Raw genomic sequence first — 24,724 nt, 5'->3', positions numbered from 1 at the left:
TCATGATCAAATATTTTGAAAATAAGCGCACGGCCATAGACTCTCATTATGAAATAATGCGTGAGGTCCAAATTGTTCAAATCAGTGTTGCAATAAATCAAGCACACGACCCTATCTTTTTTATACGCTGAATTTCTATCCTGAAGTTTTGAAAAAAATCAGAGTTAATCATTCTACATTGTAGAAAAAAATCCGTCCAAACGTGCAGAACTACCCTAATAGATGCTATTGGAGACACAATAAAATTTAGTAAGTGAAAAAAAGTTACAATTTATATTATAAGCTGTAGTGGAACAAATGTGACAGCTACAATTACACAAGTTACATAGTTATCAAGCAACATAAGTTATTGTTAGTTGTTAACAGAGATTATCATAGGCACTAAAATCTATAGCTGGTAAAAAAAACTCACAATCGTCACGGAGAACATACGCCTCGCCTGGGAATCGATCTCATCCGTAGATCTGCTTTCCCTACTGAGCTAAGCGGGGGTTTAGGGACGGTAGAGGTGATACACACGTCAATCTGGCATTTAAAGTAAAACTTTAACTCTAGATAAGAGGGTTTAACAATAATTTCACATGGCAGTATAATGTTAACTCCAGATACATAGTTTTTTATTGCAGTAAAATGTTTAGTTTTTGAGGGGTTAATATAACAGTGCAGTATAAGATCTACTTTTGTAATTTGCAATATAATATATATTCTAAGTGCCTACCGTCTGGTTTGACAATGTAATATCAAAGTATATCCTTAGGACGGCCAGCACATATTTATGCAATCTCGCCAGGCATACGTATGTTTTTGACAACACAGAAAGTGACGTCACTCGACCTTCAGCTATTTCCGGAAGTAAACAAAATGAGAGTAGAAATGCTAAACTTGAAAACGAAAGCCGCATTTCGATTTGTAAATAGTCAGGGGTCACGCGCAGGGGTCACCCCGTCTAAATGTATGCGCGTGGACTTCATTTTTTTTTTTTTCTTTTTGCTATTTGGGAGCCAATTTTTAGCACTTTATTACGAATTGAAATTACCAGGGCTTTAGTACAGCATGTCAGCTTTTAATCTATGAAAACATATTTGAGCTCTGGATAAACAAATCCACAGGTCCGTAACGGACCAAGGTACATTGATTATTTTGGAACTTCATAATCGCTCAAATGTCATTTTTGATGTTGTGAGAGTGTCAGTATAAAGCCTCAGATGTAGATATACCGTTCGAGAGCTGCAGACCTAGACATTTCAGAAATATTTTCAAAATAAGTTTCGTGTAATAAATGTTGTCTCTACGGAAGCGTGAAAGGGCCATCAGACGCTAATACGTTTTAGTAGGTTAAGGCTGCGGAAAGGATATACAGATTTCCTAAAATGCATTTTAGTTTAGCCATTTTTGTCTCAAATGTCAGTTTTTGTACAGACGTGTTAAAAATGTCGAAAAAGCACTGGTATTTAGATAAAAATGATTCTAATAACCTTAGACGGCCAGCACATATTTACGCAATTCCCAGGCATACGTATGTTTTTACAACACAGAAAGTGACGCACTCGACCTCAGCTTTTCCGGAAGTAAATAATGAAAGTAGAAATGCTAAACTGAAACGAAAGCCGCATTTCGATTCGTAGATAGTCAGGGGTCACGCGCAGGGGTCACCCCGTCCAAATGTATGCGCGTGGACTTCATTTTTTTTTTGCTATTGGAGAGCCAATTTTTAGCACTTTATTACGAATTGAAATTACCAGGGCTTTAGTACAGCATGTCAGCTTCTAATCTATGAAAAAATATTTGAGCTCTGGATAAACAGAAATCCCACAGGGGTCCGTAACGGACCAAGGGTACATTGATAGTTTTGGAACTTCATCAAATCGCTCAAAATGTTATTTTTGATGTTGTCTGAGAGTGTCAGTATATGCCTCAGATGTAAGATATAACCGTATTTGAGAGCTGCAGACCTAGACATTTCAGAAATATTTTCAAAATAAGTTTCGTGTAATAAATGTTGTCTCTACGGAAGCGTGAAAGGGCCATCAGACGCTAATACGTTTTAGTAGGTTAAGGCTGCGGAAAGGATATATGGTAAACTTCCTACACCGTGTGTGTTCCTGAGGTATTAACAATAGAAGATTACAGTATAATGTAAAATCGCAGTATATAATGTAAACTCGGTTAAATATATGATTGCACTATAATGTAAAACGTGAAAAGGACGCATCCACATTCACCTTAACAGAAGTCAAACTATAAAAAATGATTGTTTTGTGTACAATCAAAATGTTAAATGAATGTTTATTGGTTAATAACAACAGCAGCCAGAACACATATTTATCAACGTTTTAAGTCTAAATTGCTGTTTGATGTTAAACTAATATATAGTATGAATGTGCTTTCTTCCGCAAATGAACAAAATTTCATGAGTGTAAATTTGTTTGCTATGTACATACTTACGACAAACTGAGGCCTTAGTGCTAAACTATTGTATCGTGTTCGTTATTTATATACAGTTAAATATTTTCGCGTTCAGTCCACGACGTGTGTCTTTGACTAATTAAAGCGACGTATGCCTTAAAATTGCATACATAAAATTGCTATAACAATAAAGTAACACTTATGCATGTTTAGTCTGAATGTAGAAATCAAATGCATCTCCATCTCTCCGTATCTCTCCGTATCTGTGAAGAAAGTATATGCATGTATTGCAGTAATCGCACCTTCCCTAATGTCTTCATTTTTCGGCAGCATTACTTCTGTGTCCGTTCTAGGTTTATTTTCTCGCATATATTTCGAATCTCATCCCAGTCAACATACACTTTCTTCGCAGTTTTCATAGCCCGAACAAGGGCATTTACTGTAGCTCTTTCTTTTTCCTTGTCCTTCCATTCTATAAGAACTTTAAAAATCTTCATTTGGCAGCTTTGGAAATCCATTGATATCTGCTGGATCTCTACCTGGCTTAATCCAAGTTCGATACCGAGCAATTCCCAGTTGTTCCCTACTAATTGAGCAAACTTGCCGAGTTGCTTCTCGTTCAGTTGACAGTCAGGTATCATCTCTGGTACCCTATCCTGTTGAAACCATTCACACAGTACTTCATCTCGGAATATGTCATGGCTTATCATATCTGGACATGGTACCGATTTGTTGTTTGCTACATCCTTTAATGTCATAGCAAAACTACTTCCATTTAGTGCATGTGCCTCGTGATTACACCTGATACACCGCGTAAAAGGTCCTTCATGCAAAGGTGCGCTACGCAGTTTCTTAAATTCATTTCTTACAACGGATTCGGAAAAACGACGGAAATGATCAGCAATTTTGTCGTCAACACTTCCCGTATGACAAAGACATACTACTCTTAGTTCAATATTTTCAATCTTTCTTTCAATGATTCCAGCATGAAATTTATCCAACCTAAGTACACCAAGATTTTCATAGATCAAAGATTTAACTTCCGGGATTGCTACTTCCAGTACAGGCCATCTTCCTATCAATGCTGCCAAAAGCCGATAAAACACAACTTGTACCACTGGGGAATTGTAAAACCTCATAACAAATCGGACGGAAGTTTGTTGTTTTCCGTTGAGAAATATTTGCAGCGCATTTTCCGAAAATGAATCCTTCAGAAAACTTGGGACTATAAACCAGCCTAATCCCGTAGATTCTGACGTATTTTCATCATAGTTGGAGACTTCCGATATGATCAAATGTTTCTGCAGAAACATCAGAAGTTCGTTTTTGTGTTTATGAAAGTCATTCTTTGTGTCATTTTTCCAAAGTTTCTCTACAAGCTCCTTTTCTAACCTAGCCTCTTTTAGCAACCTCTTCCAAAGATGCCGAAATGAAGGATCCTTCTTGCAAAATCTCTCTGATGTAACTATGCATTTAAATGCATCAATCAGATATTGCGCGTCCAGCACCACATAGGTAGATATTGGTTCTTCGTCAAAGAAAAATAATGTGCCTTTCGCATGATGATAAAGGAGGAACAATTTGACTTGCTCTTTATCCTTCAATGAAAATTCGTTTTGAGAATCAAGTTCCATTATTCTGTCAAACGTAACTATCTTCTCGTTTCTGATTTGTTTCAAAGATCTTTCCAGCGGAATCCATCTGGCTGGGATCTGTACTGTGTTTAAACGATCAGTGCATAAATGTATGATTTCTTCCCGTATTTCATTGAAAGCATCGTCATCAGGATCATTGTTGTCCACTGCAAAATCTACTGAATGTATGTGTCTAATCATACTTGTGTCTTCAAACAATTCTCTTACATTTTCAAAGTAGTCATCTTTAAATTGTTGCTTTGCGCTTTCGTCTCCATTTAACTGGTCTTTGTGTGTTCCTACTAGAATAACATGAGGCTCCGAACCATCTTCTGTTCCAACGTACGAATGTATAGAATTCATCCAAAATTTTGTAAAACACTCCATCGTTTTGTTGTTTGCAGTTTCCCCTGGAAACTCCATATCAATGACATTTTCAGATAATGGTAATGACAAATCAAAAGCAAGTATATAAATTGCCCGTCTACTGTGAAATAAGGTATGAGTTGAATAGAATATGAACTGCCCTCCAAAATCCCATATATCAATATCTCCAATAGCATTGCTTTCTTGCCTCTTCGATTCAAGGCGTTGTTCAAACAGTGTTAACTCCTCTTTTGTGACAACTCTTGTTTTGGAATCATGTGGACTTGTTTGTATGCTTATATTAGGATGCACGCGTTTTCCCCTTACAAATACTTTCTTTCTGTCGGTTTCATCTGTTATATTTAAAGATTTTCTTTTATGATTCTTGTCCATTTCGATTTTGTCTGATGGCATCGGTGGCAGAAAGTCATCTTCTGCATTGTTAATAAAATTGGGGTTGATGTTGTTTCTCCTACTATCAAATTTCTTCTCCTTTTCTGACAGAGCAATTGATACTATACGATCGACCATTTCAGAATCATCCTCTTGATTATTTTTCCTGGAAAGCAAAATCCTTTTGCTTTCATTTGCATACTGGCAACGGTAAATGTCAACGCTATTTGTACTTTGGACATCATCAGTTGTCTCTCCAATTAATCGTTTAGCTAATGATGTTTTACCTTGAGCAAAGTTTCCAACAATGTTTACTCGGATACCCGTGTCTGCTTCTTGACCCTGGGAAATCGCTTTGATATAAAGGTCCAGTAAATACGGGTCACGCTCGATTTCATCAGGTACATGGTCCTTATCGCCTGACTTGACAGGTAGGACAATAAATCTGTGATTCGTCCGCTAAAATGGAAATAATTCTGTAAGAATTATGTGCAACGTCGAAATGTTGATAATTCTATGTATAGCAAATGATGTAAAGAATGAGCTGAAGCGATACAGGAATGATGATGGTTTTCGTATTAGGATACCCTGAAATCCTGAAAATAAGGCGTAACTTAATTTAAATTTTCGTAAGGATTTGGTGGCTTATTATCAAGACCGGCGTCTTTTTGCGTCCGGCGAACTTTTGAGAACATATATCAGGTAACAGTTTAAAAGCCGGCGTATGTTCGAGTACCAAAATACTGCAGATACGGATGTCATATTTTGGTTTTTTAGTAAAAACATTGACGTCGGTAAATATTTATACTTCTGACATTCCATCCCTGTTTTGTTATAATTTCTTAAATGGAAACAATCCGATGCTAACAGATAATTATTGAAAAGTTTTGTCTGGCCTGACAAACAAATACACCCCAACGACTGCTAGGCGTGAACAAACAAGTCATGCGTATTTGCATAATTTAAAAAAAAAAATTGAAAGATGTTATACAAGATGGCACTTTCATTAAAAACAAAAAGGTACGTTGGTGGTAAAAACATTTGACGCATATAACCATCCTATCTTATTAGCACATTTCTGATAAAAAAAATGGACGAGTTATTTTTGAGTGCGGCTAATTTATGAATCCTTTTTGTATGTAGTGAAATGGTGGCTTATTCGAGACCGGTTTATTTTCAAAACCGGTTTATTTTCGGGATTTCAGAGTAATACTTTTTGATGTAACTAAGCTAATTATATTTTGAATGTAGGTGCAATGGATTTTAAGGAGGTAGGTTACCTTAATATTTGTATGTGCGCATGCCAAACCGGATGCTAGTGTGACGATTTACGACAACGTATACGACAAACTAAATGTGTTTGTATTTCCATTCTTCTGAAAAAACAAATCCTGAACCTGTCTCCAATCTGATGCTTAATGGTTTAATAAGGCAGAAATAATGAATAAATTGCCACAGAAACGCTTCAAAACATGGTTGCCTTAAAATGACGTCACTGACGTTATGACGTTACATGTTACCGCGTTACCGCGCAAAAATTGATAGTTTTTATTTAGAAAGTACGTAATTCTGTGCATTTTTTTATTTAGAATTTTTTTAATCAGCCATTATTTCCTGAAATATTTTTATGAATCCTTCGCTCTGAATAATGATCAATATTTAGCTTCAAAATGTTGAGCGGTTGATGATAACTAATGTAATTGGGAATATAGTTAGGTGAAAGGTTAATTATTACGGCCATTTCAAAAAAAAAAAAAAAAATTGGGCAGTTTGATTTGTTATACATATTTTTCAATTTCCGTTGATAATTTGTTACTTATATACTAAACTAAGGTCTGGAATTGTTCAAATTTCAGTAGAAAATTATGGTTTCTTGAATTAAATTGATGTTACCATGGAAAACGAAGCCCGCGACCTATATAACTAAATATAAAATTCAAAATCGTTGACACTGATCTATTTAAGGAACATAGCTTCGGATTTCAAAAATATCTATGGGAATAATAGCAGCATGCAGAACGATTTTTCATAAAAAATGTCAGATGATGGATACTGCTGTAAGTATTTTAAGCTGTGAAATTTGTTTAAATATGTGCAAATAACAAGAAAATATAATATTACTTATGTTAAAAAGACGATGTTTTAAAGCTATAATAACAAGAAAGATACTTTTATTTGATATCTTCTTTTATAAGAAATTACGATAAAAAAGCAAGATATAAACTATTTTAAACATCTCTGTTTCCATGGTTACTTTAAATTTTAAGAAAAAATAGGGTACCATGTAAAGTACCTGCCAATGGTATTTTGCTTATAACCTTACCAAAATAGTACATTTTGTTCATTACCAGAATGGCACTGAAGTCGTAGAAAAACCCGTTTTACAGATAGATGTCAGATAATGCGTTACCATGGAAACACGACCCCCGCGACATATACATTTTAAGCTTATATTAGAAAGCTAATGCGCATATTAGTAAAATATCAATTATGCAGACTTCTACGGATAACAATGAAACCAAAATACACCAAAAAGTGTTAAATATCCGTATTTTCCTTCTTCTTTCAATATAAAATACCTTTGAAGAGTCATGTACTTCAAACCTGGATAAAAACTGCACTTAAAAGGGACAAGAATAAACGAAATTGATATTGTAGCAGTGAAAACAATAAATTACACGAAATACAAAAACAATTGCTGCGGTTCAACTAATTTGAATTTACGCTGGAAACAAGGTAACCTACCTCCTTAACGTTACATATATTAGCAAAGGTTTTAACTCCAACGAAAGACAATAAGAGGTTTTCTCTATCATATATCATGAGAAAAATGAAATCAAGAGGTCGAAAAAGACATCATTCGTAGCTTCAGATTTTCAACTGTGAATAAGAACTCCTTAAATAGTTTATTTTAAATGAAAGGAAACATGAAAAACTGAATATCTAAGATGGGAATTCTATGATATAAAACTCTCACATTTAATGACAACATAGTTTCAATCCATGGGGTTTAGATTATTATGATTAGTGTAAATATATATAAATATTTAAAGAACTAGAAATGTGTCACAAACACGTATGCCCCCACAACATGAGAACTGTCGCAGACAGGGTACTGCTCACAAACTAAAAGAAGGACTCTTGGCCCCATTTATTTACAACAAGAGTGCCAGAATGTCACAATATACGCCCGTCATAGCAAATATACATTAGCACAGGTCTGTATTTGCAAATGGAATTTTAATTCTGTGGTTGTGTAGCAATTATTGTAATTCTTTTGTTAAAATTCTACGTCCACAAAACAAACTCCATACAGGTAAAAATACTATCAAATACACCTAAAATTTGAAAGTAATATCCATGTTGTACCACAGAAAAGTAGTCTTGGTTTTTCCCTGTTATAAAAAAAAAGTTACAGTATAAGTTATTTATCGTAATAACTAAAGGAAGTTAATCTTAAACAGGAGGGTCATGATGACCCTGGATCGCTCACCTGAGTAATATGAGCTACATGTTTCAAATGTCAAACTGATGATAAAATATTAAGAAAGTCAGCAGGTCACATTCATGGTCAATGAAATTCAGTTTTACGATTTGTGTGCAAACTGTGTAAGTCATCAATATTTCAAGGCTGTATCTTAAAAAACAAGAAAGTAGGTCAGTAGGTCAAGGTCACAATCAAGTGACATCATATTACTTGGGGTCATCAGGTAATTTTAATTAAATAGTCTTGGAAATAGGATCAGATGATTTTTTAAGTATTTTTCCTACATAACTCACATAATAACTAAGTGACCCCAGGGCGGGGCCTCTTTTAACCCCAGGGGCATAATTTGAACAATTTTGGTAGAGGACTACTAGACAATGCATCATACCAAATATCAAAAGCCTAGGTCGTATGGTTTCTGACCAGAAGATTTTTAAAGCTTTTTCCTATGTAAGTCTATATATACTTGGGACCCCAGGACAGGGCCTCTTTTCACCCCAGGGGTACAATTTGAACAATTTTGGTTGAGGACCATAAGACAATGCTACATACCAAATATTAAAGGTCTAAGAGTTGTGGTTTCAGACAAGAAGATTTTTAAACTTTTTTCCTATATAAGTCTATGTAAAACTTGCGACCCCCGGGCGGGGCCATATTTGACCCTAGGGGGAAAATTTGAACAATCTTGGTAGAGGACCACTAGATGATGCTACATACCAAATATCAAAGCCCTAGGCCATGTGGTTTTGTACAAGAAGATTTTCAAAGTTTTCCTATATAACTCTATATAAACCATGTGACCCCCGGGGCGGGGCCATATTTGACCCTAGGGGGATAATTTGAATAATCTTGGTTGAGGACCACTAGATGATGCTACATACCAAATATCAAAGCCCTAGGCCATGTGGTTTTGTACAAGAAGATTTTCAAAGGTTTCCCTATATAACTCTATATAAACAACGTGACCCCCGGTGTGGGGCCATATTTGACCCTGGGGGATAATTTGAACAATCTTGGTAGAGGACCACTAAATGATGCTACATACCAAATATCAAAGCCCTAGGCCATGTGGTTTTGTACAAGAAGATTTTCAAAGTTTTCCCTATATAACTCTATATAAACTATGTGACCGCCGGTGTGGGGCCATATTTGACCCTAGGGGGATAATTTGAACAATCTTGGTAGAGGACCACTAGATGATGCTACATACCAAATATCAAAGCCCTAGGCAATGTGGTTTTGTACAAGAAGATTTTCAAATTTTCCCTATGTAAGTCTATATAAACCATGTGACCCCCGGGGCGGGCCATATTTGACCCTAGGGAGATAATTTGAACAACTTTGGTAGAGGACCACTAGATGATGCTACACACCAGATATCAAAGCCCTAGGCCCTGTGGTTTTGGACAAGAAGAATTTTAAAGTTTTTCCTTTCGGTTGCCATGGCAACAAGAGTTCTGCATGGAATTCAATTCTTTGAACAATTTTGAAAGGGGGCCACCCAAGGATCATTCCTGTGAAGTTTGGTGTAATTCTGCTCAGTGGTTTTCAAGAAGAAGATTTTTTAGGAAATGTTGACGGACGGACGACGCACGACGGACATTGAGCGGTCACAATAGCTCACCATGAACCTTAGGCTCAGGTGAGCTAAAAAGTATAAAAATATGTCTAAGTCCACAAAAAAATCCTTACCAGGTAGGGATAGGTCAAATACATCTCAAAATTGGATATAACATGCATCTTGTACTACAGGAAAGTGGTCTTGATTTTTCTACGACCAGTAATAAAAAAGGTTACAATATAAGCTGTTTATAGTAAAAACAAAAACTAGGGACCTGATTCTTGCGCATGACATTCTGTCTCATGATGGTGTACAACTGAAATCCATCAATGCGTGATGAAGAAATGCTCAGGACAAAGTCATTCTTGTATGTGACCTTTTGCCTCTGTGATTGACCTTAGATCTAGGGACCTGGTTTTTGCGCATGACACATCGTCTACCCATGATTATTATTTGTGTCAAATTATTTTGAAATCAGACCATGCATGTTAAAGTTATGGACCGGACGCGAAGACCACATTATCAGTATTTATATAGTGAAAATTGGCTAAATTCAACCAAGGACTGTGACCTGACCTTTGAGCTAGTGAAATGGTTTCGTCTATCCATGCTTATCATGTGTGTGAAATTATTCTGAAATCGGACCATGCATGTCAAAGTTATGGCCCGGACACGAACATCACCCTTTCTCGAACACACACATGGACAGTGGTAACACTATATGCCCCACCCCATTTTATGACGGGGGCATAAAAAGCGAAAAAAACTGTATTTTTGACGAAGGAAGGCAATGGGGTTTTTTAAGATTTACAATTTATTCATACATGTATATTTCTCATTGTTCAATAGTTTTCTTTTTTGAACCAACTTAAAAGATACTAAGCCTTGCGAAAGATATACATTAAACTGCTAATCCTTTCAAGTAAATTTTCAGATCTTCATCGCCTAGCGCATACTGGGCCATAAAAATATTTGACAATAGAAAATAACAAGAGATCACAGAGTGATCTTGGCGCCCACCAATGTGCCATTTTTGAGAATTCCAAATTTTAAGACTTACTGACTAGCTCAAGGTCAAATTTCATTTCCGTACAAAACACTGCGCATGTGGTCAAAATTCGAAACCTGTAGCTTGAGAAATGTGAAAGTAGGTCACTATATCAATTTCAAGGACAAAGTTCTTTGTACACAAAACTATGCATGTGCATCAAGTTTGAAGGCTGTAGTTTGATAAATTTGAAAGTAGGTCACTAGGTCAATCTTAAGGTCAAAGTTTATTTTGGTACACAAAACTATGCAAGTGGTCCAAATTTGAAGGCTGTAGCTTTAGAAATGTGAAAGTAGGTCACTAGGTCAAAATCAAGGTCAAATTACACTTCAGAATACAAATCTATACATAAGGTCCAAATTTAAAGCCTGTATATTCAAAAATGTGAAAGTAGGTCATTAGGTCAATGTCAAGGTCAAAGTTTGCTTCGGTACACAATCCTATGCATGTACGTCTAAATTTGAAGCCTGTACCTACAGAAATGTGAAAGTAGGTCAATCTTAAGGTCAAAGTTCATTTCGGTACACAAAACTATGTAAGAGGTCCAAATTTGATGGCTGTAGCTCGAGAAATGTGAAAGTAGGTCAGTAGGTCGAAATCAAGGTCAAATTTTATTTTGGAACACAGAACTATGCATGTGGTCCAAATTTGAGGCCTGTACTTTCAATAATGTGAAAGTAGGTCACTAGGTCAATGTAAAGGTCAAAGTTTGTTTCGGTACACAAAATTATGCATGTGGTCCAAATTTGAAGGCTGTAGCTTGAGAAATGTGAAAGTAGGTCACTAGGTCAAAATGAAGGTCAAATTTCATTTCGGAACACAAAACTATGCATGTGGTCCAAATTTGAAGGCTGTAGCTTGAGAAATGTGAAAGTAGGTCACTAGGTCAAAATGAAGGTCAAATTTTATTTCGGAACATAGAACTATGCATGTGGTCCAAATTTGAAGCCTGTACCTTCAAAAATGTGAAAGTAGGTCACTAGGTCAATATCAAGGTCAAAGTTTTTTTCAGTGCACAAAACTATGCATGTGGTCCAAATTTGAAGGCTGTAGCTACAGAAATGTGAAAGTAGGTCAGTAGGTCAAAATCAAGTTCAACTCATGTCAAGGTTCATCTTGCCACTCAAAACCATACAGGTGGTCCAAACTTGAATGTTGTAGGTTATTGACAAGAAGATTTTAAAAGCTTTTCCCTATATATAAGTCTACATGAACCATGTGACCCCCAGGGCGGGGCCAAAATGGACCCTAGGGGATGATTTGAACAAACTTGGTAGAGAACCACTAGATGATGCTACATTACAAATGCCAATGCCCTAGGCTTTGTGGTTTGGACAAGAAGATTTTCAAAGTTTTTCCCTATATAAGTCTATGTAAACAATGTGACCCCCGGGGCGGGGCCATATTTAACCCTAGGGGAATAATTTGAACAATCTTAGTAGAAGACCACTAGATAATGTCGCATACAAAATATCAAAGCCCTAGGCCCTGTGTTTTTGAATAAGAGGTTTTTCAAAGTTTTTCCCTATGTAAGTCTATATAAACCATGTGACCCCCGGGGCGGGGCCATATTAGACCCCAGGGAAATAATTTGAATCATTTTGGTAGAGGACCACTAGATGATGCTTCATACCAAATATCAAAGTTCTAGGCTCTGTGATTTTGGACAAGAAGATTTTCAAGTTTTTCCCTATATAAATCTATGTAAATTATAGAAATAAACAAAGGGCCATAACTCACTAAAGAATTGTTGAACCAGTCTGATTTTCAGAAGGACACAACTAGGGTACCAATACATCATTCTGACAAAGTTTGGTCAAAATCCCCCTGGCAGTTTCTGAGGAGATGCGATAACGAGAAATTGTTAACGGAAGGACGGAGGGACGGAAGGACGGACGTCGGACCACGGACGCAGAGTGATTTGAATAGCCCACCATCTGATGATGGTGGGCTAATAAAAGGAGGATTCTGACATCCGAAATTGATGCAAATGAAACAATTGTAAACGAAAGTATCATAATTTGTTACATGCATGTACAAATGGTTCCGAAACTTCAGCATGCCGTAGCTCTGATAGCAGACATGGTAAGACCCTATATAAAATGTCCTGATATGCGTGTTTATTCACATTAAACGTTCATATTGTAACTGTCTGTGAAATATTCATGCTTAATTATCAAAACAGTATGGAAGGGGTTAATTATTTACAACGCAACAAATTACTATCTTACTGATCTTTTTATTTTACCGCAAGGCAATGACCTATAATCAACTGGAAACATAATGGGGGCAAGGGACAGTTAATTTGAAAATTCCACAAATCTGCGCTGATACCAGTGCGAAAACAAATCATGAAAAATCCAATTTTGATAAATTCAAGGCAAGTTTGAGCGAATGTATTGCATAGACTTAGCACTTCATTGTGTGACATTTTCATCCTGCCGATTCTGTTGCTTGTGATAAAAACGAGTAAAACGCAGGTTTCAGGAAACAAAATTTTGAGGCAAAAATGGCCCAAAATGCACACCTTGCGCGACCTGTACCCTATTATCTGCAAATGACTGACCTAAAACACATACATATTTTTAAAGTGTCTCATAGTCGGTTTACTTTTTCCGCTATTTTGAGCTGAATCTGGATGAAAGAATGAACGTTTCCATTTCGTCTGAATTCCGTTACCTCAGGTAAGACTTTAGACCCAGCCGTCTACACGGAGCTAGGAAAATCGATTCAAGTAAATATTTACTTTACACAATAACTACTCGTACGCAGGTATCCTCAGTTCTATAAACATCATAAATAACCAGTTGAATATAAATGCCTTTAAAGAGTATCTCTCTATTTTATTTACAAAACGTACCCGGGCCAAATGCGAAACTGGCCTATGCCACTTTAACTTGACTTGGGGAAAATGTTACAAAGTTTCCAACTGGCGGTCGGACAGATAAGCAGGCAGGCAGACAGACGGAAGGAAAAGTAAAGGAACAATACGTTTATCTCAAATTATTGATGATACTGGGATACAAACTGTAAAGTTTGAACATATGATACGATGGTATCACAGTTACAGATTTGGCAAACGTTTGCAATATCTGAGAACATTTTACACCTCCTGACTCTGACTTCAAAAGGTCGACGGACGGTTAATAGGGAAGTAGTGAACACAAATGGACTTCATCCGAACCGCGGACTCTAGAAGGGAATTTCTACATTAATGTCTTAAACCGCCAACACATATATGTTTCTAGTTTATCAATAAAAATATTGTTATATTATATTTATATACAAAAACTACATAAATGCTTCGTAAAACATCATACGGACATTCCTATTTGTTCCATAAGATTCATTTGGAAGACATTTTCTTAATCATTTAGAATCGAAATTAAGATATATTTTCCACATACATGCCTGTCCTGTCGTCTCCTCTGTACTTCTTCTGGTATATTTCCCGACTCTAGAACTGCCTGAGGTGAAGGTGGGGGTGAAGGTGGTGTAAACCGCAGACGATCTGACACAGGAAGGGACAACTGAAAGAATCAGGTCAAATGCCAGTTGGTTTCTACTAAATATATTTTGAATAAATGAACTTCATTTTAATAAATTTACGGAAACTGCAAAGCCACTTCCTTCAGTGCAATCCATGTATGTTTATTCGCTATGTTTGACGCAATATAATTTTTACCTAAACGATAAAAACTTAAAGGATATAAATTTCATTAGACAATATCGTTCTTTCACTATACAACTTTTCCACAAACTATTATACTCTTTACGTTGTGCAGAAAAGTAGCTTGAAGTTACATGTTTTAATGACGTATAGATCAAGTTGTCCCCTCTAAATATAATTTTACTGGTGCACACCTGAGCGATGTAGAAAACACGTTGTCTTACTATACATACACTTACACGTTTGAAATTCCAACCATTCTAATGATAAAAGCAAAATGTAATGTTTTATCAAAATCACGGAGTATGAAGACCTTCACTTTTTCACAGGTACGCTGAACAAGTAGCTCCAAAGGCATTATATACAAGTGAATTTAACTTGAAGAAATTGAATTCATTGTTAGATACCTCTTCCTCAAAATTTCCTGTCCAAAACGATCTCGATGCCATGTTTGTCTCCTTTTCAAATTACGATATTAACAGCAGCCTGTCAAAAGAAAAAAAACAGCCTTATACAAAATGTATCTTCTCACATTTGTACACACACAGAAACAATTCAAAGTGTTACTAAATTATTTTCTAAATCCCAATAATTCTGTAAGACTGGATATGATAAATGGTAAGCTGAGAATACAAAACGAACTCACCTTTCTCTCTTTCAATGCGTATTTAAGTTCTCTGGCATTTGACAACGGACTAGGTCGCCGTTCATTTCTCTGTCCTGAAAACTAAAACAAAAATTATTTCTTAATCTTTCACACCTATTGATACGTTATATTCATATTAAGATGATGTTCAAACACACATAATATATATACATAACCTGAAAATCCTGACTTGAACTCAAAATGCACACTGAACATGATAATAAAGTCCTTGTCTCAGGTTTGAACAGGGCAACACACACCTTTACTTAGGTTTGAATACGTCATTACAGACCTTTGTTAAGGTTTGAACACGTCGTTACAGACCTTTGTTAAGGTTTGAACACGTCGTTACAGACCTTTGTTAAGGTTTGAACACGCCGTCACAGACCTTTGTTAAGGTTTGAACACGCCGTCACAGACCTTTGTTAAGGTTTGAACACGCCGTCACAGACCTTTGTTAAGGTTTGAACACGCCGTCACAGACCTTTGTTAAGGTTTGAACACGCCGTCACAGACCTTTGTTAAGGTTTGAACACGCCGTCACAGACCTTTGTTAAGGTTTGAACACGCCATTACAGACCTTTGTTAAGGTTTGAACAAGTCGTTACAGACCTTTGTTAAGGTTTGAACACGTCGTCACAGAACACGTCATGACAGACCTTTGTTAAGGTTTGAACAAGTCGTCACAGACCTTTGTTAAGGTTTGAACACGTCGTTACAGACCTTTGTTAAGGTTTGAACACGTCGTCACAGACCTTTGTTAAGGTTTGAACAAGTCGTTACAGACCTTTGTTAAGGTTTGAACACGCCGTTACAGACCTTTGTTAAGGTTTGAACACGTCGTTACAGACCTTTGTTAAGGTTTGAACACGCCGTTACAGACCTTTGTTAAGGTTTGAACACGCCGTTACAGACCTTTGTTAAGGTTTGAACACGCCGTCACAGACCTTTGTTAAGGTTTGAACACGCCATTACAGACCTTTGTTAAGGTTTGAACAAGTCGTTACAGACCTTTGTTAAGGTTTGAACACGCCGTTACAGACCTTTGTTAAGGTTTGAACACGCCGTCACAGACCTTTGTTAAGGTTTGAACACGCCATTACAGACCTTTGTTAAGGTTTGAACAAGTCGTTACAGACCTTTGTTAAGGTTTGAACACGTCGTCACAGAACACGTCATGACAGACCTTTGTTAAGGTTTGAACAAGTCGTCACAGACCTTTGTTAAGGTTTGAACACGTCGTTACAGACCTTTGTTAAGGTTTGAACACGTCGTCACAGACCTTTGTTAAGGTTTGAACAAGTCGTTACAGACCTTTGTTAAGGTTTGAACACGCCGTTACAGACCTTTGTTAAGGTTTGAACACGTCGTTACAGACCTTTGTTAAGGTTTGAACACGCCGTTACAGACCTTTGTTAAGGTTTGAACACGTCGTTACAGACCTTTGTTAAGGTTTGAACACGCCGTCACAGACCTTTGTTAAGGTCGTTACAGACCTTTGTTAAGGTTTGAACAAGTCGTTACAGACCTTTGTTAAGGTTTGAACAAGTCGTTACAGACCTTTGTTAAGGTTTGAACACGCCGTTACAGACCTTTGTTAAGGTTTGAACACGCCGTTACAGACCTTTGTTAAGGTTTGAACAAGTCGTTACAGACCTTTGTTAAGGTTTGAACAAGTCGTTACAGACCTTTGTTAAGGTTTGAACACGCCGTTACAGACCTTTGTTAAGGTTTGAACACGCCGTTACAGACCTTTGTTAAGGTTTGAACACGCCGTTACAGACCTTAGCCGTTACAGACCTTTGTTAACGTTTGAACACGTCGTTACAGACCTTTGTTAAGGTTTGAACACGTCATTACAGACCTTTGTTAAGGTTTGAACACGCCATTACAGACCTTTGTTAAGGTTTGAACAAGTCGTCACAGACCTTTGTTAAGGTTTGAACACGTCGTCACAGACCTTTGTTAAGGTTTGAACACGTCGTCACAGACCTTTGTTAAGGTTTGAACAAGTCGTCACAGACCTTTGTTAAGGTTTGAACACGTCGTCACAGACCTTTGTTAAGGTTTGAACACGTCGTCACAGACCTTTGTTAAGGTTTGAACACGTCGTCACAGACCTTTGTTAAGGTTTGAACACGTCGTCACAGACCTTTGTTAAGGTTTGAACACGTCCTTACAGACCTTTTTTAAGGTTTGAACACGTCCTGACAGACCTTTGTTAAGGTTTGAACACGTCGTCACAGACCTTTGTTAAGGTTTGAACACGCCGTTACAGACCTTTGTTAAGGTTTGAACAAGTCGTTACAGACCTTTGTTAAGGTTTGAACACGCCGTTACAGACCTTTGTTAAGGTTTGAACAAGTCATGACAGACCTTTGTTAAGGTTTGAACACGTCGTCACGCCGTTACAGACCTTTGTTAAGGTTTGAACACGCCGTTACAGACCTTTGTTAAGGTTTGAACAAGTCGTGACAGACCTTTGTTAAGGTTTGAACACGTCGTTACAGACCTTTGTTAAGGCCGTTACAGACCTTTGTTAACGTTTGAACACGTCGTTACAGACCTTTGTTAAGGTTTGAACACGTCATTACAGACCTTTGTTAAGGTTTGAACACGCCGTTACAGACCTTTGTTAAGGTTTAAACACGCCGTTACAGACCTTTGTTAAGGTTTGAACAAGTCATGACAGACCTTTGTTAAGGTTTGAACACGTCGTCACAGACCTTTGTTAAGGTTTGAACACGCCGTTACAGACCTTTGTTAAGGTTTGAACACGCCGTCACAGACCTTTGTTAAGGTTTGAACACGCCGTCACAGACCTTTGTTAAGGTTTGAACACGCCGTCACAGACCTTTGTTAAGGTTTGAACACGTCGTCACGCCGTTACAGACCTTTGTTAAGGTTTGAACACGCCGTTACAGACCTTTGTTAAGGTTTGAACAAGTCGTGACAGACCTTTGTTAAGGTTTGAACACGTCGTTACAGACCTTTGTTAAGGCCGTTACAGACCTTTGTTAAGGTTTGAACACGCCGTTACAGACCTTTGTTAAGGTTTGAACACGCCGTTACAGACCTTTGTTAAGGTTTGAACACGTCATTACAGACCTTTGTTAAGGTTTGAACACGTCATTACAGACGCGGCCTCAGGTTTCTTTCTCTATTTCTTAGCTACAACAAAACGACTGACACGAAACACAGACATTGCGAAAGTTAATCAAGTTTTTCTCGTAATGTTTTTGAAATTAGATTGTGTACATCATCATTTGATTACCGCATAACTGATAAACTGGCATTTTGTTAGTTTAGGGTTTAGCAGTATATCACAAAACAATAGAAATTATTAGTAAACGAACCATATCTTGGCAAACAAGTTTACTGTCCAATACATGTTTTACTGTTCGGTCCGATAGAATTGGATACTTAAAATATTCCAAACGAGTTGTCACGCTTTAAAAAGGAATGTCATTTGTAAAGAAATGTAAAGATGTTTTACATATTTATGTTAAGTATTGTTGAAAATGCATCAAAACGAAGACATTTTTACAAATGGAGAGTTTTTAAAGGCGCTGAACTGTCCAGAAGTGTGGCCCCTTCATGCAGTCCCTTTCCGGAATTCAATACATACGAATCAATTGACAATGGTTTAATAGAATAATATATATCTTTTATATGCTGTATAATTTTCATGTAAAACAATGCTTTCTTTCTATGATTTGGTGATGTTCAAACTTTCTTCTCCGAAACTTAAACTCTTGAACATATTTATTCCCATGAAATAAAGAACAGATATTTTTTTTATTTGACTTGTACCACAGGCACATCATCATAAAACAAATTTACAAATACAATACATATAATAAAGTCACATTTCAACAAGTGTATGTTATAATTATAATAATATTGCTCTAAACTTCTGAGAGGATGGGCTGCTATATATATGTAACAGATGTTCTCAAAGTCATAGCGTGTTTAACATATTTTGCTAAGTTTGATAAAATTGCTTTCTTATCAGTTCTTAATAGTTCAATGAATTTAAACATGCTTGGTCTAACATAGTAATATTTCTTAATATATAATTTTCTAAAATCAGAGTAACATGGGCAAATCAAAATGAAATGATATTCGTCCTCAATGTCATGCTTATCACAAAATATACAATAACGCTGATTTCTCTCGCTTCTCATTATACCATACCGGCCTGTTTGAATTCTCAGAGAGTGAGAGGACAGCCTTATTTTGGTTAAATAACTTCTGAGATTACTAGGTAAGATGTCCAAGTAGTTTTCATACTCAAAAACACATTTAACATTATTGTATATTTATAAAGTACAAACACTAATACATGTGACATTTGTTCTGTCCCGTTTACACAAAACACAAAGCATTTTGCAAAGTATATTTGTTTTTTGTCAGGTTTTAGGTAGTTCTTTTTTCGACAATGTAGAATTCGATTAAATCCTGATATTTAAAAACTCTAGAATATACTTAGAAAATCCGACAAAGAAAAAAAAAACATATAGGGTAGTGCGCTTGATTTGAAAAATTTGTAACTCATACAAACTTTCATTGGAAAATTACAATTTTGATAATATTCTAGTGAATACATTTTCTATTCTAAACTGAATACATTAATGAAGCTTCTTACAGTCGTAAATAAACATATGTTCTATAATATTGCAAAATAGTGTGCTTGTTTTTAAGATACTTGCCTATGATAAAAGAACTCCGTACATTCTTTCAAGCGGATTTCAAGACATTGTCTGGAATAAGTTAATTTAAGTAAATCTAGCCTTAAAATGCTCGTGTTCAAATTTCGACTTGCTTTATCAGCATCAGTGCCATTTACGAAACAGAAGTTGTACAGGCACGTGTTGTTAGTAAGGAGGATTCATATCTGTCATACTTCCTTGTGCACTCAACTCCTCCTATACAGTTTGTAACCAGTTCAAATCAAATGTGGTATACATGAAGCGGACATGGGCTTATTGTCGTATTTTCCGTGTCCTATTATTTTTTCTTGAGTTATGTCCCTAGTTACTCTTATAATATTATTCTATCAAGTACTTTAAAGGGGCATATGTTACACAAGAATATCGTCATTAAAGATATCTTAACTAGTGAATTTTAAAAACAAATGACAGAGTTCTTTTAATTAATTCTTGAAGGTACGAATCTGGAATGCATAAAAAGTTTAAGATTACCGAGTTCTCTGTCCCTTACTCCCATTGGCATTTTTATTTCAACAGTTCGGCACTGTGCTGATAGAAAAACAAAACTTAGTGTATTTTATAAACGGGTCTACAAAATGTATGACCCCTGTGGATATTTGATAATTATGTTCTTGTACTCCTTTTTTGTAAGAAAACCAAAATACCATATGTGGTGTTATTTTATAGATTCTATTACGCACAAAGAATTGAAGATTTTTTATTTTATTCCTCCTCCTACCCAATTTCTTTTGTAAAAACTATATCTGATAAACAAACAGTTTCTTTAATTTTTTTTAATTTGCTGCCAGAACTATGAAAAGTGACAGACAGGATGTATAAGGTCAGCATTGAGTGTACGCACGCATTGAATGTATACACTATTAAACCTATATTAAATCTAACCCTGACCTTTAGTCAGTACATGTATATTGTCACTCAATACGTGCGTTCATCCAATAGAGTCGATTTAATTTTGGCGGGATGAATAATCGAGTAATGGTCACAAGGTAGATAAAATACACAGTCATAAACAATATAGATCAATTTCTGAACATTTAAAGTCCCTTATTCAAAGAGTGTGCGTTTTTAGGTTCAACATAAAGATTAATGTTTATTCTACTATTTTATGACAGTTTTTAAATCAGTAAAATGCAGATGAGGGATGTACACTATTAAAAATCAAACCATAAAATATACTGGGATCCCGAATAAGGCCAACCACGCCACATTTAAGTATCTGATATAGATAACCTACACACTACACACGAGTGTACAAACTGAAAAAGTGTAAAGACGCAGAGAAAATAGTGTACAGACGCAGAGAAGCGTATAAAAAATTATCTTAGTGATTACAGATAAGAAACTGTCGTCTGCGTAGACAAGGAAATGAAGTATTAATTTATTATATAAATCTTGTTAATTGGTAAACTGCTCCTTCATTTTAAAGTCTTACCTCTTTTTCTTTTATGCAGAAAAATATCTTTCTCCCTTGAGGTTCCCCAACATCTGTTCCAGATCGGCAACACATATACAGTGCTTTAGGGTATAGCGGATAGCTAACTAATTTTTCCTGCATTCCAATTCAAAGAAATGAAAATAGTATAGTTTTTTTTTCAGTATATCAGACAGAAAACATCTATTCTTCTTAAAACATTCAGCTTTAAATAGAAATTCATGTGTTTTTTCTCTCCAAGCCATTGTTTACATATGCGCTGATTTAGGGTGTACAGGATAGCTTTGGTCATTTTTTCCATTATTAGTTTAAAATCCACATCTTAACAAACTTTCCAAGATTTCTTTATGATAAATCAGAATAATAATGTATTCTCTTTTCAAAAACATTCAGCTATTTAAATTTCTATCAAATACTTTTCATTTACTGACGTTTTTTACATATACACTGATTTAGTCTATAGGGGATAGCTTTATTTTACATTTGATGACATATGAAAAATATCACAACAAGCAAATATTTAAAATGTATGTCAGAATGTCTGTTTGCATGTCAGTAAAAGAATGATATGAAACTTTATACAATTATTCAAGTCTAAATTTAAAATTTATCAATCTATCCTCTATACCCTAAAATCCGCTATACCCTAAAGCACTGTACATATATCAAAATGTATCGTGATTTTTTATGGCTTAAAACTTAATGTACAACACCAGTACAAAAATATGATGTATGAAAATAGGCATTTTATCGAATAAAATAGTTTAAGTGGTTAAGCAAAACCAAGAGTACAAAATCTTAGACATGTTTTCAATGTTTATGAACATGTAATAATTTATAAAACACTTACAATGCTTAACAACATTCTTTTCACTCTCCGTGTCGATCTAAAACATAGGAATTCCTACACTGTCCTAGACCAAACATGTCCTACATATAATATATGTATGTGTTAAATTTAATTAAACTTGTCAAGGACAACGACCACTCCAGTCGCTATTTTTGTTTACTCGGGAAAATCCATATCCTATTTATAGGCATACAGACACTAAATACGAAAATGGCGCGGAAAGAAATATAGCGCATAATGGCGGATTCAAATAGTTTTTAGATACTTTGCTATTTTCCTTATTTTCTTTGCAATTATTTTGCTGAAACCACATGACAGATCTGTGCTTGATATTTAGGTAGATCTAGCATTTTCATAATGAAGTAATAGCATGACAGAATTTGTCATGGAAACTTACGTCATACACCACCACTACAATTTGTCTCGTTTTTAGCTGATTTTGCAGTTTGTGTGTTTGACTGAAAAAAATTTCTTGCATCAAACATGATTGGTTTCAATATTGCTAGAGTGTTAGTACGGCGCAGTCCGATATTAATGCGTGAGTTCGCTTATACACCTCTGACGGGCCAGTGACTTCAATACGTGGACAAGATAATATTTAGGCTGCTAGGCTGCTAGGCCGCTAACTTCACGCTGCTAGGCCGCTAACTTCACGCACATGAATTAACAACAAACAGAGCACACACTCCACTATTGAAAGTTTGGCCAGTGTCCAAAATGTCTGAATCTACAATGGAAAATAAATTTTGATGCTAAGCTCAAAACTAATCAATGTTTAAAACGATATTACCTTACTGTGTGTTTTAAAATATGATATATAATATCGTTGTTTTCATTATTTTAAAAGAAAAGATTAAAACGTCTTGTTATCGGATAGGTGAACTAAACAGCAAGTGGCTTGAGAAAAGGATAAGTAGTAACAGAAAACTATTGGAGGCCTGTGTTCCATGTTTATTGCTAATTGTGAAATGCTTCATGTCAAATATCGACTGTCAAATGGTAATTGTTAAAACATAAATGCTAATTGTTATGCGAAATTCATGACAATAAATGCCAAAATGCTCATTGCTATGTAATGATTGAAATACAGAGCTGACGATATACTTGCGTATGAGATTAAATGCTTCCTTCCGGTAGTCATTGGCCTTCGTTATTTAACTTTATTCCATTAAAAAACCTTTTTTCTAAATATTTTAAAGTTAACAGATCTGGTCACATGTTCTCATGACTGGAAAACATGTTATTCCCTCAGATCAGACTAGCAGCACATTAATATTTGTTTTCAAATTATTATTAGTAACATTTATAAGTTTATCAGATACAGATCCCTAACTCAAAAAGTTAAAGAATTTTACAATTATCATTTACAATTGAATTTTGGCAGTAAGCATTTTCAAAGCATGTGACATTAAGCATTTGGCATTAGCTTCAGCATTAAGTACTTTTTCATTCATCATGTCATATGGCATTTGGTATTTAGCAAATAGCACTAAGTATCTGGCATTATCATTAAGAATTTGGCATTAACATATGGCAATTTAGTTACTGCATTGCGAACCGGCCTTCGATAAAACATATTATCTTGTAGTCTTCTCCTATATTTTTTAAAAATTTATATATAATGCGAAAGCTTGCATAATTGAAACCTGTACACCAGATTAATTTCAGAATTTCAAAACGTAAACATTGACGTTGACGTGTATGATTTACCAGTACCTGTCTGACGTAGAAAGTATGGCATTATTTTTTTCTTTGATTTAACTCTAACATGATTTTAATTAAGTAGACAACTACGTTTGTTTACATCCGGCAGAATGTAACTCGCTTTAATAGCGCGCCTGTTGACGTCAAAGCAAAAGCAATTATAAAATAAAAATCAAGCCGCGCCGATAGTTTAATCATATTTTATTGTAATCATCACACAAGACATTATGGTAATGTACATCAAGACACTATTATACAGATACATATGTAAATATATATATACAATAGCAAACTATCATTATACAAGACATATATATTACTACTGTACATTAGGAAGTATTCAGTAACTTTGCGAATGTGCGATAATACAAAAGGGTTGGACCACAAGTTTTACCAACATTAGAAATCGGTCCGTCCCTGGCTGTCAAATTAATGTTAGATTAAACTAAACGGCGGATTTTTTTGTTTGGTCTGGAATGGAAAAAATATATATGCTTAACAAAATATAATTTTAAGTTATAAACTTACTTATATAGAAGAAGAGTTAAGACAGTAAATTTAATAGAAGAAAAGCAGGGAAAAAACAATCGAAAGAAAAAAAACAACAACAATAAAACTAACACAGACAAGCGTAAAATCAATCAGTGCACCTCATCGCATCCGCTGCAGAATACCCACATCCAGCCCAGCCCAGAGCCCTCTAAACAGATATATAGTCAAAAGATCAGGAGGCAGTGCTAGTGAAACGACGTGTATTTTTTATATAACTTTGTACTTCTAAAAACAAAGATTTG

At 35.6% G+C, this 24,724-nt stretch overlaps 1 protein-coding gene across 1 annotated transcript; it reads right to left on the bottom strand.

Moving 5' to 3' along the window:
• Positions 1–1,612: 1,612 nt before the first annotated feature.
• LOC123546277 (uncharacterized) lies at positions 1,613–22,375 on the bottom strand. Its single transcript, XM_045332477.2, has 5 exons — positions 22,227–22,375; positions 15,212–15,292; positions 14,973–15,051; positions 14,303–14,425; positions 1,613–5,258 (listed from the first exon to the last, which is right to left on the bottom strand). The coding sequence occupies exons 3-5, from the start codon at positions 15,012–15,014 to the stop codon at positions 2,739–2,741; spliced, it is 2,685 nt and encodes an 894-aa protein (XP_045188412.2). The 5' UTR covers positions 15,015–15,051; positions 15,212–15,292; positions 22,227–22,375; the 3' UTR covers positions 1,613–2,738.
• Between the last annotated feature and the right edge of the window lie 2,349 nt (positions 22,376–24,724).

This window comes from Mercenaria mercenaria, chromosome 15 (genome assembly GCF_021730395.1).
Source record: "Mercenaria mercenaria strain notata chromosome 15, MADL_Memer_1, whole genome shotgun sequence".
In the NCBI taxonomy this organism is placed as follows: Eukaryota; Metazoa; Mollusca; class Bivalvia; order Venerida; family Veneridae; genus Mercenaria; species Mercenaria mercenaria.
The sequence above is the reverse complement of the archived record's forward strand: the minus strand, read 5'-3'. Positions and strand labels throughout refer to the sequence as shown.